This window comes from Aplysia californica, unplaced genomic scaffold, assembly GCF_000002075.1.
Source record: "Aplysia californica isolate F4 #8 unplaced genomic scaffold, AplCal3.0 scaffold00429, whole genome shotgun sequence".
Lineage (NCBI taxonomy): Eukaryota > Metazoa > Mollusca > Gastropoda > Aplysiida > Aplysiidae > Aplysia > Aplysia californica.
In genome coordinates, this window is record NW_004797699.1 from 270,415 (window position 1) to 286,017 (window position 15,603).

Genomic DNA, 15,603 nt, shown 5'->3' on the forward strand with positions numbered 1-15,603 from the left:
AAAAAAACATGATTTTATAATCACTGATGCACTCTTAAAAAATTAATACATATAATATCAAAGTCATGTTTCTTTATCTTTTGAAATTCATCTTCCACTTATCAAGATTTATATCATGACACCATGCTTCCCTGAGAGATACATAATAAGACAACAAAAATAAAACAACAAAACGCCTCAACTCCCTACCGCCATGTGTAGCAGCAGCAGCCCCTCACATCCCCATTATACAAGGGCCAGATGTCTATAAACTCAAGAACAAAAATAAACAAAATACTGCCGTCCTTACCTTGAGCATTGACAGCCATCTGGGGGATAAGACTGGACTCTGTGCAGTTCTCACGGCCGGGGACACTGCGCTGAATGGAGGCTGGGTATGGGTTCCCGTCTATGTCCACCAAGAAGGGCGGGGGCATCAAGTGCGGAGGCTGCTGCGTCTGCTCGTCCAGTACATAGTTGTTGGCATCTCGCATCAGCGGACGGTAGTCTGTGTGGAAAAACAGCTGCTGTGGCAACTGTTCAATAGAGAGAAGCCCAGGGTGATCAGAATGAACTCTTTTGAAAAAGAAAAGGTATTACACATTTCGACTGCGGATGGCAAAGTCTTACTTTAAACAATCGATTTACACATAGCGAATTTTGTCATCCAGTTCGTCAGAATCGCAAACTTCCTTATAAATACGCTCCTGATTGGCTGATTTGAATAAAATAATATTAATAAACACCAAACTGAGTAGAAAAAAATTATCCATGCAGTAAACAACAATCTGATTGCAGATGTATTGGATATGCTGAGGTTTCATAGATTTTTTTTCTTCAACTAACTGAAAACTACTGACCGATGCTGTGCATCAGTTGAACTGGCATGTTGTATATTAAGAGTTTAAAAAAAGAACTATTAAAAGAAATTATATTTAACTTAATACAATGTTTTTGCCAATACAGAGGAGATAGGGGAGAGGCTAGTAAGTAACACCAAAGTAAATCTGGTCGTCACCAGTATTGGGAAGAAAACATTAACATCAGCAGCAGAGCAACCACCTCATAACTTATTTTTCACCCAATTCACTAATGGAAGCCAGGGATGTGAACATCTATCTCTCTTCTCAATTGGCTGCCAAATTCGGGGGTGTTTGGGTACTATTCAGATGTTTCTAAGCCACTCTGAATGAAGAGAGTTGGAAAATTACAGTGCCGTCTGGCAGGTTTTGGACTTTCTTTGATAAAAACTCGACGTTAACAAAGAAATCAGAACACTTTTTTCTTCAGCTGATAGTCCAAATTTCTCCCACAATTCTCTAGTGGTTTGGTTAACTTTAACTAAGCATCACTTTTCAAGAGAAAACATTGACTTTTCAAAAAATTCTAGAACCATCCACATCAGAAGACATATTTTATACCTCTGAACAATTCTGTTTGTATGTTTTAGTAGAGATTTTACGGAGCTCGCAACTGCATACGCTCATATGAGCGCCAAGGGGTGGATGTGAACAGAGAAGTCCTTACAGGGAATCAAACTTACTCTGCTGACCTCTCTTGCTTCAACAGCACAAAGTCTGCTTCGACTATCACGGCACCCCGAAAATAGCGGGTCACAAAAGTGTGACACATACAAAAGAAGAAGAGGGGAAATGACAATAGAAAGGATTAGAAAAGAAAAAGCAGCAGTTCCCTGTTGCAGTTCAGGCACAATTATGAACATGACATTGATGAATCAGTCCATTTACAATTACAATTCTACTGTGCATAAGAACTTGAGATGTTAAAGTTAATGTCTCCCCCCTTTGGGAATGGCCTAAAGACACTTCAGTCAGTAGCAGTGTCCCGGGGCGGTTTTTGAACAATTCTCTGATTACATTCAGCTCTTGTTCTCGTAAATATAAAACATACCTTTTTACACCTTTCATTTGTGCCAAATCCAAGCAACAGCATATGGCCATGAGAATCTGTGGCAGCCAGGGAATGACCATCAGGAGAGAACTTACAATCAAACACTGCTCCGTGGCCTTGGCCTTCAATCTGCACAAGAACAAATTTACTTTTAACCCAAAGATGTAAATCCGCACTCCCAATCATGAACTTCTTAACAGACCATTTCCATAGCATCATTCACTCAAGACATTACATTCCCATTGCACATCTATCAAAATACTCTAAGGTAAATAATAATAGGGGTGGACAAGTGGTCCAAAATCAATAAACGGGGGGGAGGAGGCGAGCGCCACATTCAACTTCATACCCCTGTACTAGTAGAAACAAATCTGTTTTATTTCTCCTTCAGTGAATAAAAGTACTAGAGACCATGAATTTTTGTGATTTTAGTCAGTTACTGTGGTAACTTTTCTCATTTAGGACCAGTTTCATTATAAAATATAAATCAATTTACAAAAGTTTTTTTAAAATGTACTGAAAATTGAGATAGCCAATCTGGTACTGAGGGTAATTTGCTATTTACAACAACAACAAAATTAATTAAAAATAAAAAAGAAGTTTTATTTAGATATCTAGATTCTACATATGTTTCAAACGATCGCCAGCCATGGCAGGCCGTAAAATAATAAACGGGGGGTAAAAAAACCTGAAAATTAATAAGCGACAGGGGGGCGCGCACACACACAGGCTATTTGACACCTTAGAGTATAGAGTACATTGAAAGATCTCTTTTGTAGTCAGCCCGCTATCTAGAAACTCAAGCAATAAAAATGATACATTAGTTTTAGTTTAATTCTAGTAAAAGTTTTATGGCATTTGCAACACAAATAGGTCATATAAATGATGAAGATTAAAAGGTGCCACTTGAGAGTAACGTAAAGAAAAGAACGAAAAGAGATACGGATGATAAATACTTGATGGGGAAAGAAGAAGCAAATCACACCACAGCATCCGTCAGTTATAAGTGGTTAATATATTGATGGGCCTCACAAGAGCTACACAGAAAGAAAAACAAAAACAAAGAGAAATTATACTAAATTGCCCCAAAATCACCAAAGACCACAACCCAGTATTAATACTATTGTGCTGCTAAAGGAAAATATTTTCAAGATACAATATATCATTAAATAGATTTTTGATAACGACAAGTATCATGTGGAATTCTTTAAACTTTATTTTTACAATTTAAAAAGACTGAACAAGTACCAAACAGAAAAAATTCCTTATGTTAGATAAAGAACGAACATACCAAGTTGAAAAACTTTTTAATCTTGGTGCCCGTTTCAATGTCCCAAACAATCATCTTTCCATCATGGCCTGCACTGAGGAGGATGCGAGAATCTGACGGGCAGGCTTCCAAAACATAAACCTCATCTTCATGACCCTGGAGAGAAAAGAAAACATATTTTCTGAATTAATGGCAAAGTACTATCAACAGGGTCCCCACCAAATCCTGGAAAAATTTTTCAAGACCCCCAAATCTTTTTCAAGACCCCATTTCGAGGGAAAAATCAGGCCGCTGCGCGTCAAGAATGATCCCCCAAAAAAGCCCATCTATCAATGATAAAAAGTCAAAATGTCTATAAATGAATGCAAATGTACATTTTGTAGTATAGTCTTCAAACAATAGATGACTATAATACTGGGTGACTGCCAACCCAGCTTCTCAATTTTCCAAAGGAGGGGCCTCATCCATTTTCCAGGAACACGTACCGTTACATAACAATGAAAGCGTGTGCTCCATTTATATCTAATATAATACATGTACAATGTATATGTTTGTGAATGCACACACACACACACACATGTAGGTACATTATATCCAGTCAACAACATGTCAGTGTGGCACTGGGGTCTTGAGAGACTGGTATTTCAGTCTGTTCTTACTTATTTATATTTTCCCCTCATCATATTAGCCAACATAACAAACTATAGACCCTATATAAAAAAATGAATCCTGTTTTGAGCCTGAGAAAAGACCTAGAACTAGAATATCGACTGTCAATAACCAGTCTGGGTGTCATGATTCATATAATAAACATGAAGACGAAAACCATTGCTGCAACTCAAAGAAGAGTAATATTAGTAATACCTAGAATGGCTCAAGTACACCTATTCAGTGTGAGAGGTGGAAGAACTGGGGGGGGGGGGGGGGGGGGGGGGGGGCCGGCCCCAGAAAATCAGGCGCCCTGGAAAATCTGCCAATCTTGAACAGAAAGCTAAAATATAGATATAAATTACAATCACCCCATCCAATGATATGAAACGCAAACACTTTAGTTCATTAACAAGGCATGATGGATCCCGATTCCACACAAGGCCTGCACCAACCGGCGCTTTGCAGAGAGATCTAAAGTAGTTATCAAAATCCTAAAAAATTGCTTCCAAGTTCAGTTTTTGTCCTCTAGCGTTGCCTTCAGCCCCCCCCCCCCCCCCCCCCAATCCCCTTCCACGAGTGTATCTTATAAAGGAGTCCTATACTTCACAGCGCTCAGACCACCGGTACTCACAGGTTCATTGACCGGTCTCGAGGGCGAACCTGTCAAGACACTTGTATAAGTTCTTTTTCTTTTTTTTCTACAAGCGACAGCAGAGGGCAATTTTTAATATTGATTTATTTTCAAGGCGACACAGCGTTCATAATTCATAACCTGCATGTTACAAATGTTGCGTTATCTATCAGACTATTACCGGAAAATTTCTGGGCAGTAACGAAAGCGAAAGTAGATCTTGATTCTTCCCGATCGAGCCTCAATGTCACACATACACTTCCGACACAGCGGTTCAATTACGTTTCCTCTTCTGGATTCATCAACCATACAGTCTAGATAGATACACATTACACAGGCCCTATCCTTCCCGACCCATCACAAAATTCCCGACTTTTTCCCGACCTCCCGACCCATCTCAAAATTCCCGACTTTTTCCTGATTTCCCGACCTGGTGGGGACCCTGTATCAAGAGCCTTAAAAACATCCCCAACAACATGTTCAAAAATGCCCTGTAGGGGTATTGACCCACGGTCATCCAAACCATAGCTCAGCATGAAACCAACTGAGCTATTGACACTCCTAAAATCAGTGCTAAAAGATCAGATCCAACAAAAGCTAACAGAAATATCAGTGTGTGCACAGGAAAATCCATTCAGTCCCCTAAAGGACTCTAGTGACAAACACTTTATACAATGGCAGCTTTTACTCCTCTCATTGCTTTTCACAAATTCATTTTGACTCTTGTAAATGAAAACAAAACAATTGTGGATGAAACAGAGTCAAAAGACCAACATATATGCAAACAAGCAACAGAGTAAACATTATCATGTAATTCATATTGACCAAAAGCCATATAGCAGCACATTACATTTTGCTAATGACTATCAGAGTAAAAGAGAAGCATATAGACACATGAGAACAATCAATGTGTGCTGCAAAACAGTAAAAGACAAAAAGGAAAAAAGAGGAATAGTAGAGAAATACCTGCTCCCCCGAAAAACTTCATACATATGTTCAGAAAAAAAACAACCAAAAAACCCTAATGTTTTGAAAATCATGGGCCGCCTGGTTTAAACGAATTCCCAGTTAAGTGGCAGAGCAGAGAAACCAACTCACTTCCAGCACTTGTAGCAAGGTCCCCGTGTGTGAGTTCCAAATCTTGATGGTAAGATCAGAGGCAGCTGTTATCACTCTAGCATCATCCATGCTCCAGCTGACCATTGTCACTCGCATCTGATCCATGCCACAACCAAACCTTGGCACAGAAGAGCGGCTTGAAGGGCTGTGAATGGCAGAACATCATTTGGTGATAAGAATCATCAAGAAAAGTAGCCTCCTGCTAAATGAATCATGCAACTACAATTGAATAGTATGATCTTCACTGCCAGGCCTGAGGGTGCCTTGTGTTCTTTGGTAAGATTATGAAGCAGGCTTGGTGGCGATAAATATTCACTTTGCCCATTTCCAGTACAGTGAAAAACCTTAAAAACTACTCAAATAATTAATTAATTATAGTCTAAGAACGCTCTGTCAGGATTCAAACTACGCCACACACTGTACACCAGCATGACAACAACAAAACTAACCATGGGCCTTAAAGTAAGACTATCAGCTAAAATGGCGAATTATTTCAAAGCTCAATTCTGTAAACATTCTACCCATTCTTCAGTATCATTTTGTTATAAACCAGCACAAACTAAAATTTAAAGAAACGTGTACAGCTTATTTTTGCCGCTAGATATAACAATAAAATTACAAGCCTATAATGAAAAAAACCCAAACCAACCAACCACAAATACAACAAAAAACAAGCATGACCGACAATTCAGAAAGCTGTTACATATTCAATGTGAGTATGTAAGAATTTAAGGTATAGAGCGAGAGGGGACACTGATATTTATTATTTCATCATCACGAGAGCATCAGATTGTCCTTTACTTTGAATAATATCCCATCAATTTGCAAACAGACTTCATTTAAAACTCAACAGAAACATCAAATTTCAACAACACCTGTCCAGCCTGCATCTTATCAATATATCTGACTGTAACTGACTTGACATAACATCCCGCTGAAGGAGAACAGTAAACATTTCCCGCCAGTGAGAAGTCATGAACTAATGATAGGAACGTTGTCTTCTACATAGCTTTTTATTAAAATAGGGAGGGCCAGTGCTCAACCCAGGACTAGTGTTAAGAGATGCATGTGTGAATGTCAAAACTTAGAAGCAGACAAAAGGAGAAAGTTATATTATTAAACATTTTGATACTAACAACTCTTTGGCTCGGGATCAACGTAATCGGTTTTAACACCGTATCTACTTTTTAAACAGGTATGCCAAGTAACTGTGGGTGAATTAGCTACGACAAACTAAAAACACACCTCTGAAGTGTGGCTGCCATATTCAGCACAGTTGCCCGCCATTCATGTTTCTGTAATCGCCAAATTCTGGCGGTGCCATCGTTGCTGCCACTGACAAATCGGTTCAAGTGATTGCTGTAGCAGATACTGTCCACTTTATCCTGAAAGATTAGAGTGAACATTAGTAAGAGATTGTGATATCAAAGGGATGTGTGAGCACTTTACTTGCATGTGGTGTTTTTGCCTTGTTCCGAACTACCCTCCCCCCCATCCCATCCCAGAATTGTTCAATACTTAGTTACTTCTGAAAACTTTTCTTTATCAATGAAATGACCAATGTCTATAAAGCACTGGCTAAATGAGCTATTATACCAAGGAAAAAGTGTAATGCTCAATCCAAACCCAAAAATAATCACTGGGATGATAACATTTACCAACTAGTTTCACCTAGGCTGTTCTATTCTTTCTAATAAGGGCAACAACTACAATTACTTACCGTGTGAGCCTCCAGTTCACATATCTTCTCCGGTCCTGCAGCATGCAGAAAGTACACCCGAACCACATGGTCAGAGTTGCCAGTGGCCAAGAACGCCCCACCAGGGGAAAAGGAGGAACACAGCATCTGGGCTCCAGCTCGGGATTTCTCAATGAACTTGATTGGTTTTGGACTGAAAACCCAAACACACAAAATTTGGAGAATGTAGTAGTTAAAAATGTGATTTAAACTCAGCTTTATTCTTAACTATGTTCACATATATGCATCATATGCATACCTGCTCTACAAACAAAAGCTTTTTTTAGAAGTCAGAAGAGTGCCAACAATGTCCACATAGTACCGGCCCACCAATAAAAATTGCTTACAGTAGTAAAGAAAATGTTTCACAAAGCAAAAATTTCAGAGCAAAACACAGAAAATTTGACTGGCTATTTGAAGAAGTTATTTTTCCCAGTCTGTTATATTCTGACACCTGAAAGATTCAAAAGGAACAGATGGCATATTGGACAGCTCTGAAATAAAAGTATCAAATGTTAAGATTACGAGATAACTGCTTAACTACACACGCCTAAAAAGAAAAAAGTCTTTTATTATCATACCACATTACCTGAACTCATTGCTGGAAATGTTGTAGTGCCAGAAGCACACACAACCATCATTTCCCGTGGACACTAAGTACCGCTGGTCACCTTGAATCTTTGGACAAAACTGAAATCCACAAAAACAGCATTCAGCAATTTATGTTGTAGTGCATCTACAGTAATAGACATGGAATTTTTTTTTGTATACTGCATTCAAGTAAAATTGAAATTGTCCAAGATAACAAACCAATTGTTGAGGAGAAAAGTGGTTGTCTGGGTGTCATTGACATTGTCACTATAATATTTTTCTTTTTAAACAAAAGGAGGGAAATGGGAAGTGGTTGTTTGTACAAGTGGCCACTAGAGCAAGTCCGACTGCATTTTCAGCTGATAGCTATCAAACATCCTCCAGTCACCACTTTGCCAAAAAATCGTCTCCAGCTTGATTTACCAGCATGTTTATAAGGAGAAATATAAGTAAAAAACCACAACAGACTTTCACAGGGAAAAGCAAAGCCATCTTTCTTTTATGTCACATAGTTTATAGCTCTATCATTAACCCTTTGAACCCTTGCCACCGGTACACCAGTGCTGCTCAAAACTGCCCATATGCCTAGCCATTGGTACAGCGGTGAGCGAGACCCTATCCCCCACCCAGCCCGCCTGAGAAAAAACGCGTACGGAAGATAGCGTTTACTACAAAAGACATTACTGATTATTTCAAAGATCGTTCTGAATTAGCTGCTGGTAATGGCAAGGACTACCCTGAGTGGGATATGGAGCATGATTCTGGCGATCATGTGAATGTTAGTAATGTATCGCTCAGGCAGAGGGGCACAGTAGCCTCAGGAGGTCATAGCTCAAAGGGGTTAAGAGGGACAAAAAGAATGCTATCAATTGATCAAGGAAAATTATAAACAGAAAAAAAACAAAACAACCAGACTTTTGCCTGAAATAAAAATCACCTGGACAGATGTGATCATGCTGGAATGTCCCTGTAGGACAGCAGCCGGTGCTTTAGAGCGCAGACACCAGACACGGACAACTTTATCACAGCTTCCACTGGCCAGATGAGTGTTTTCAAATGACACCGCCATGTCAGTGATTTCTGCTGAGTGACCCCGCAAAGTGGCAAGCAGGCGCATGTCAAATACACTCCAGATCTTGACCAGTGCATCATCAGCTCCCTGAACAACAAAGTAAGAAATTAAGTGAGGCGGAAAAGGTACAAGTCATGTGTTCAAAAAATACAATATATTCGACACATCACTATTTGAAATAAAAGTAATGTTTTAGTTTTAGTAGAGGTTTTACGGCGCTCGCAACTGCATGAGGTCATATGAGCGCCAGAAGATTAGAGGTGTTACAAGAGAGTAACAAACATAAAAAAGAAGGAGGGGAGATAAGGACGATAGATTTTTTATAGGAAAGAAGAAGCAAATAAAAGTAAATGAACCAGACATTCTCACAATCCTAGTTGCAATGTTACCAACCTGGTCTTTTCAAATCAACAGAAAGATATCAAAATCTTTTGAAATATATACAAAATGGTTTATTGTTAAGAATTGTATCAGCAATTTTTAAACTTTAAATTGTGGTCCACATGTGCCAACAAACTCAAGGAAAATTACTTAATATTTCTTAAACGTCATCAAGATATTCCTCCATAGAATGTAAACCCATACCCCATTCCAAAGCCCCCCCCCCCTCCCCAAGAAGATCAAAACAATAAAACAGCACAGAAACATACTGTCTATCACAGGTGGAAGCAGAACACATTTACTATAACCCTGGAACACAAGACAAAACTTTTTTTGTCCTACAGACAACACACAAATCCCATTCTCTAAAAATACCCAGAATATAAGATAACATAAAACGAATCTTTGTTGTTCAGATCCTGGTATACTCCTTTGGTGTTGCACCACAAACACTCTCTACTTCACACATGTCTGTACACATAAACATAATTATAATACCATGCTTACACTCACAAACAGGCTCACAGTCACACACAAACTAATTATATTTGTGAAGCGTGCTGACAAAAAGAGTTATTTCTGGGATTCGAGCCCTATTGAAATCGGTACATCATGCTTATAGGTGAAGTTTTTACAATTTATAAGTATGAAAGGCATACATACTTAAAGAATATGGCATCAATAGAAAATCTACAAATTTGAGCCTAGAGTCGATTTTTGGCCACTATCTCAATTTATGGATAGCGAGAAGTAACTCGTTTTGTCAGCAGGTCTCACAATTGTTAACAGTTAAAAGTAATAATGTTAAGCTAGATACATAATCAGTATTCTGATTGTAACCCAATGATATTCTGATACTACATGCTTTAAAGGTCATAGAAATAGCTATATAACAAGATTATTAAAATGGTGGGAGTTAATGACCTTCTGTATAAATATCATTCTTTATTACAAATCAGAAGCCTGTCCGTGATTTCTAGAGCCACTCCCCCTGAGTCTCACTCTCTTACTCTAATAATATTATACGACTACCATAACTAAACAAAACAAAACAGTCCAAAAGTGCAGTTGGACAAGAACATGAACAACAGAAAAAAAGTTCAAGGCTGGAATCTGAGATCACAGTCCTGAGTTCATTCAAAGAAACCCTGGGAAATGGCCACCATAGTCTAGTAAGTTACTTAAATTTCAACACCCACAATATGAAATATGAAACGAAGAGCCATGTCATTACAGATCAGTAACTCAGAACTACAAAGTTCTATCTGCTCAATAACTAGCTTTGAGAAATTTGACATCAAATGAAGTTCCCAGTTCTGTCAAAGAGCACACAGAATACAGCAGACAGGTGGCCCAACAAAGCAAAAAATAAGATGGACACCAACATGATTAATGTAAAAATACTTTAATACCAACCGTAAAAATGAAGTTCCCAGTTCTGTCAAAGAGCACACAGTATACAGCAGAAAGGTGGCCCAATTTTCTGCCATACATACTGATTTTGCTGTACACACTTGTGGGCAATGCACTGTGTTGTCTGAGTGCTCCGGACATCTGATAAGCTTGCAGCACATGAGCTGAAGTACCATAATAAAAATCAAAATGAAAATAAACACAATGAAGATAAAAGCATACTTTTCTACCTAAAGAATCATGACATAAATATCACATATATAATAATTGTGGCATCTGTGGCCTAGTGGTTATGCTCTCAGGCTTACAACCATAAAGTCATGATTCGAATCCTGTCAAGGAACTGATGTTGTATCCTTGGGAAAGGTGCATTACACAAATTTTCTTAATTAAAGAGCCCAGGAAAAAAAGATATATTTGCCTCGCCGGACTGAAAGCTGCGAAATATGGCTTGAGGGGCTCGCTATCTATTCCAATCCAGTAATGAAAAGGCACGAAATTCTCTGCCGATCAATGTTTTCTAAATAATAGAATAGACTTTCTGTTAGCGGATATGAACGAAAATATAGCACTGACAGACAATTTTTAGTCATTACAGCGCTTTTTTCTGTCCCCTTCGAAACGTAATGATTAAAAGTAAATGGCTCCCCTGACTTCAGTATATGTCTCATATTTTCACTTCAGTAATAAGTACACATACATAGCTTTCAGCATTTCTTTACATTACCTGAGGCATCCTTCCTGGGAAGTTTTAATGATGTCGTTGTTGTACTTTTTTAGTTATGACCTTTCAAAGCTGGAAAATTGTTGACGTCATATGACACCTTAGATATTGCATAATCACTTTTAGAAACCCCAAACTAATATAATTGGAATAAATCTTCAATATTGTACCACCATCTGATAGATTATTTTTTAATCTTCAGTTTGATGGGCCATATATGGTTTGTGTGTGTTTAGTTGGATGTTTTGACATTTTCCTTTGGTGGGGCAGGGGCGTAAAAACAAGTCACGGAAAAGCCCTGGGCCAGTGGTGGATATTGGCCTGGTAGGAAAAGAGTTAAACTGTGATTACAAATTATCACTCTTTTGAGGACTCCAGTCTAATAATAGAGTATTCTGTCTCAATTATCTCCATTCTTCCACTTACGAACAGGAGGGGCAGCAAGATTGGCGGGAGGGTACAGAGGAGCTCCATGGTGTCTGATAGCATGATGAGCAGGAACCCACTTGGTGTGCTTGAGATCTGAAAAATAAAACATAGATATAAGATTTTAAAATCTTTATTGTCCAAATGCTGGCACATTGGTTTGGTGCTTCACCACACACACACACACATAAAAATAATACACACACTATATGCATAGTAAAAAAAAATAACAGTGCTCACCTAACGATTAGAATGAACCAATAACCAAAAGAGTTATTGTGAGCCATCCATTGAAGCAATAAAGGTGTAGTCATAGTTCATCATGGAAGTAAATTGGTACGAGAACAGGAACATTTCATTGGGAACAGGTGAGGGACAACAGTAAAGGAGCAGACCATAGTACAGAGCCATTTGACCATCTACCTTCTATTGGAAATACTGCAAGAATAATTTTGAGTATGAGTAAGGAAATGCACCTCAACAAAATAATAGGCATTTAAATTTAGTGCAAGGAAGAAACAAGACAGATAGAGACAGAAGTAACCGAGGGAACGAAAAAAAGTAGAACCAACCAGTGATGCCCTCCAACCACCCACAGTTGGAAGACTTACAATTACAACATTTTGATACAGAGCTTTTTAAAGTTGACAGTAGTCATAACAGGGCTCTTTGAACACAAAACAGTCATAAAAAAGAGGACATGGATGGGCAACAAGGCCTTGGGAGGAAATAACACTTCAGCAGCAAATAATCATGGGCTTAGATGAAAAATAAAATTAATGATTGATGACAGCTCATCCAGTTTTGGAACAAAAGTATTAAAATCTACAGGCAGAAACAAGTCACAAAAAATTACACACAACAGTAGAATCCACCATTGTTATTCTCCATTGATCCATTTAACTGTAGTCAAACCTGCCCTGACGACCACCTGTACAAAGAAACACTGCATCCCACATTGTGTTTTTTCTATATAATGGCACTGCCCAAGACCATGCCCTGTCTAACTTGGCCACTATATTTCATCAACCAAAAACTTGTACAAGACGACCGTGCAGGTCTCTCGTCGCCCAAAATGTTACCAGAAGTTGTATAATATCAGCCGTCTTGTCATAACCTATTCACCTTTCTCCTATTGTTAACTCATCTTACAAATGAAACACTCGCTTTTAACAGTCCCTCCCACTTTTTACCCAATTCAGGCCTGCCAACTTTTAAAAACGCAAAATAAGGACAACCAGCGTGAAGACCTTATTTATGGCCAACAAGGCAACAAGGAGTCGGGATTGAGTAAAGGAGTCGGGATTGAGTAAACTTAATGTGCAAAGTCGATTGCCATGTGTACTTGAGCATTATATGAAGCCAAACCGCCAAACAGTAAATGACCTACGGCTAATTAGGATATTTTAGTAACACGTGAGTTCCGATATCTATTTCATTTGTAATTTTCGCGCAAATAATTGCAATAAATATTATGATTTAGTGAGACTCTTGAAATAGGAAAATCAAGACTATTATCAGGAATTCTGGAGCAGCACATCGGATTCGGGAAATTCCCGACAAAATCGGAAAGGTTGGCAGGCCTACCAATTTGACCTGTCAGCAATACACACAACTGAAAACATCCCTTTCAGTCCTACTACCTCAAACATTTAAAAACAAAATAAAGAATAGGACTACAAACTAATGAGCCACAAGCCAGCGACTACCTCCACCGGGGACCTTGAAGGGAAGGTTTGTTTTCTTTATTTTCATCTGTTTCACCCAAGACTTCCACATGTCCTAGACGACCACTTTCTCCCAGACAATGGTGGCTAGCTTGGACAATGTCAACCATAGTGTTAAGAGCATCATAAGAAACAAAAATAAAATATTACACTAGCTTGGCCATTAGAGCCAGCTTTAAGGAGTGATCTGCTTCAACCCTGCAGAACTTTCTCAATTTCTCACCTTCTGCCGTCCGCAGAATAGACAAAGTTCCAGCACCTAACAGAGACTTAACTCCAGGCACACTTGATTTCACTTCTTTATCAACCAGCGTCCCCACACGTTCCACAATTCTCAGTAAGTGATCAGGTCGAATATGTCTGTTCAAATACACCTGCATAGCACAACAGACAAGGGGGAAAAAAACATTAAATTTTACAAAACTTATTATTTGAGTTTGGCAGAAGAGGCTTATATTAATTCAAGTATTGATTTATCATGATATTGAAGTTAGAGAAATCTGATAATTGAAAAGACTAGGTCACTGAATCACTTTTTATCTATGAAAAGAAGGGGAATGTATTACAAAAACTCTACAAACACATTACAGATTTGAACCCTTGTTCATGAAGTTCATGTACTACCACCTAGGTTAAGTTAAAAAATAAATATGGGTCTATCTTGTAGAAAAATTGTAGCAAAAAAGAGCTAATTTTTTCAATAAAAGGAATAAGGATCAGAGAAGACATATATTTACTTGTTGAAACCAAATTCACATGCATTTATTACTAGGAAAGCAACTCATTAAGATGGACTGCTGATGTTAATATTCACAACTAGTTAAGTTTGAGAAATGAATGACTTTAGACTAATTCTCCTTTCAGATATCCAAGCCCCAGAGTGCAACCAATCCATGAATTACATTCACTCATACATCCTACCTAAAAGACCTTTGAATTCTCAAATACAGGGTTGGTGATTTTTTTTTACAAATAAAAATTTTTAAAATCGATTTTTAAACAATTTAATCAGATTTTTAAAATTTTTTACTTAAAAACTTGCGTTTGTCTAAAAAGAAAAAGAAAATGCTAATTTCAATTATGAAAAAAAAGTAAATTGAATACTGTATTGTGTTTCTTTTTAAAACCTTCAACCCAAACAACTCAATGGGTAATTTCAACATGATCTAAATTGTTGGTTCTTGTAATACTATTAATATTGTATGAAAGTGATTTACTTTCAAATTACTTCAGCTGCCTTTTTGTTCCTTGCAATAATATCTGAATTATTATTTTTGTTACATTGTTTGTGATTTATTTGTTAATGTTTTTAGTTTTTATTCTCCTCAGTCACAATTGATTTGATCTGACATTCAATAAATTATTACGTTTACAGTTAATAAATCTAGACATTTCCTCAGTCTGTGTACTGTGTGTGTGTGTGTGCACTTGTGTTTGTCCCAAAAAAAACCCCCCCAAAAAACCCTGCTAATTTCAATTATGAAAAAAAAGTTATTTGGATACTGTATTATTTTACAGTGACAGGAGGAAAGCAGACTTTTAAGCATGATTATATTAGTCTACTAAACCTTATGTCTGTTTTATAAAACCAAGGAAATGAATTCTGAATGTTTAAATATACATAAAAGTTAAATAAAAATTATTTTTAAAAAAAGTGATTTAAATCACTGATTTTTATAAATCAAGTTGATTTAAATCAACCCAACCCTGCTCAAATATGCCATATTCAATTCAATAGACAAGCTTATAACACTACATCAAGAAAACTAGTCACAATCTAAAGGTTGAAAACATAATGAAAAAAGTGGAACTTGCACAACCCCCCCACCCCCTAATAAAATAGAGAGAAATGTCCTCTTATGTTTACCTAAAAGATTTGATTGGTACTATTATTACAGCCACCAATCTCATGCTAAAAAGAGTGTTTTCAGAAATAAAAATCTTCATCCTGTTTTCATTGTTTGAAAAAA

At 37.7% G+C, this 15,603-nt stretch overlaps 1 protein-coding gene across 1 annotated transcript in view; it reads right to left on the reverse strand.

Annotated features, from left to right (window-relative positions):
• Positions 1-15,603, reverse strand: part of LOC101850741 (bromodomain and WD repeat-containing protein 3) — a 44,528-nt gene that overhangs the window by 27,125 nt on the left and 1,800 nt on the right. Inside the window, exons 5-15 of the mRNA XM_005104638.3 lie at positions 13,857-14,007; positions 11,907-12,002; positions 10,760-10,920; positions 8,828-9,049; positions 7,889-7,989; positions 7,282-7,453; positions 6,807-6,946; positions 5,541-5,706; positions 3,182-3,316; positions 1,891-2,019; positions 290-515 (exon numbers count right to left, since the gene is read on the reverse strand). Of these exons, the coding sequence (XP_005104695.1) occupies positions 290-515; positions 1,891-2,019; positions 3,182-3,316; positions 5,541-5,706; positions 6,807-6,946; positions 7,282-7,453; positions 7,889-7,989; positions 8,828-9,049; positions 10,760-10,920; positions 11,907-12,002; positions 13,857-14,007 (1,699 nt within the window). The remainder of the gene's footprint in view (positions 1-289; positions 516-1,890; positions 2,020-3,181; positions 3,317-5,540; positions 5,707-6,806; positions 6,947-7,281; positions 7,454-7,888; positions 7,990-8,827; positions 9,050-10,759; positions 10,921-11,906; positions 12,003-13,856; positions 14,008-15,603) is intronic.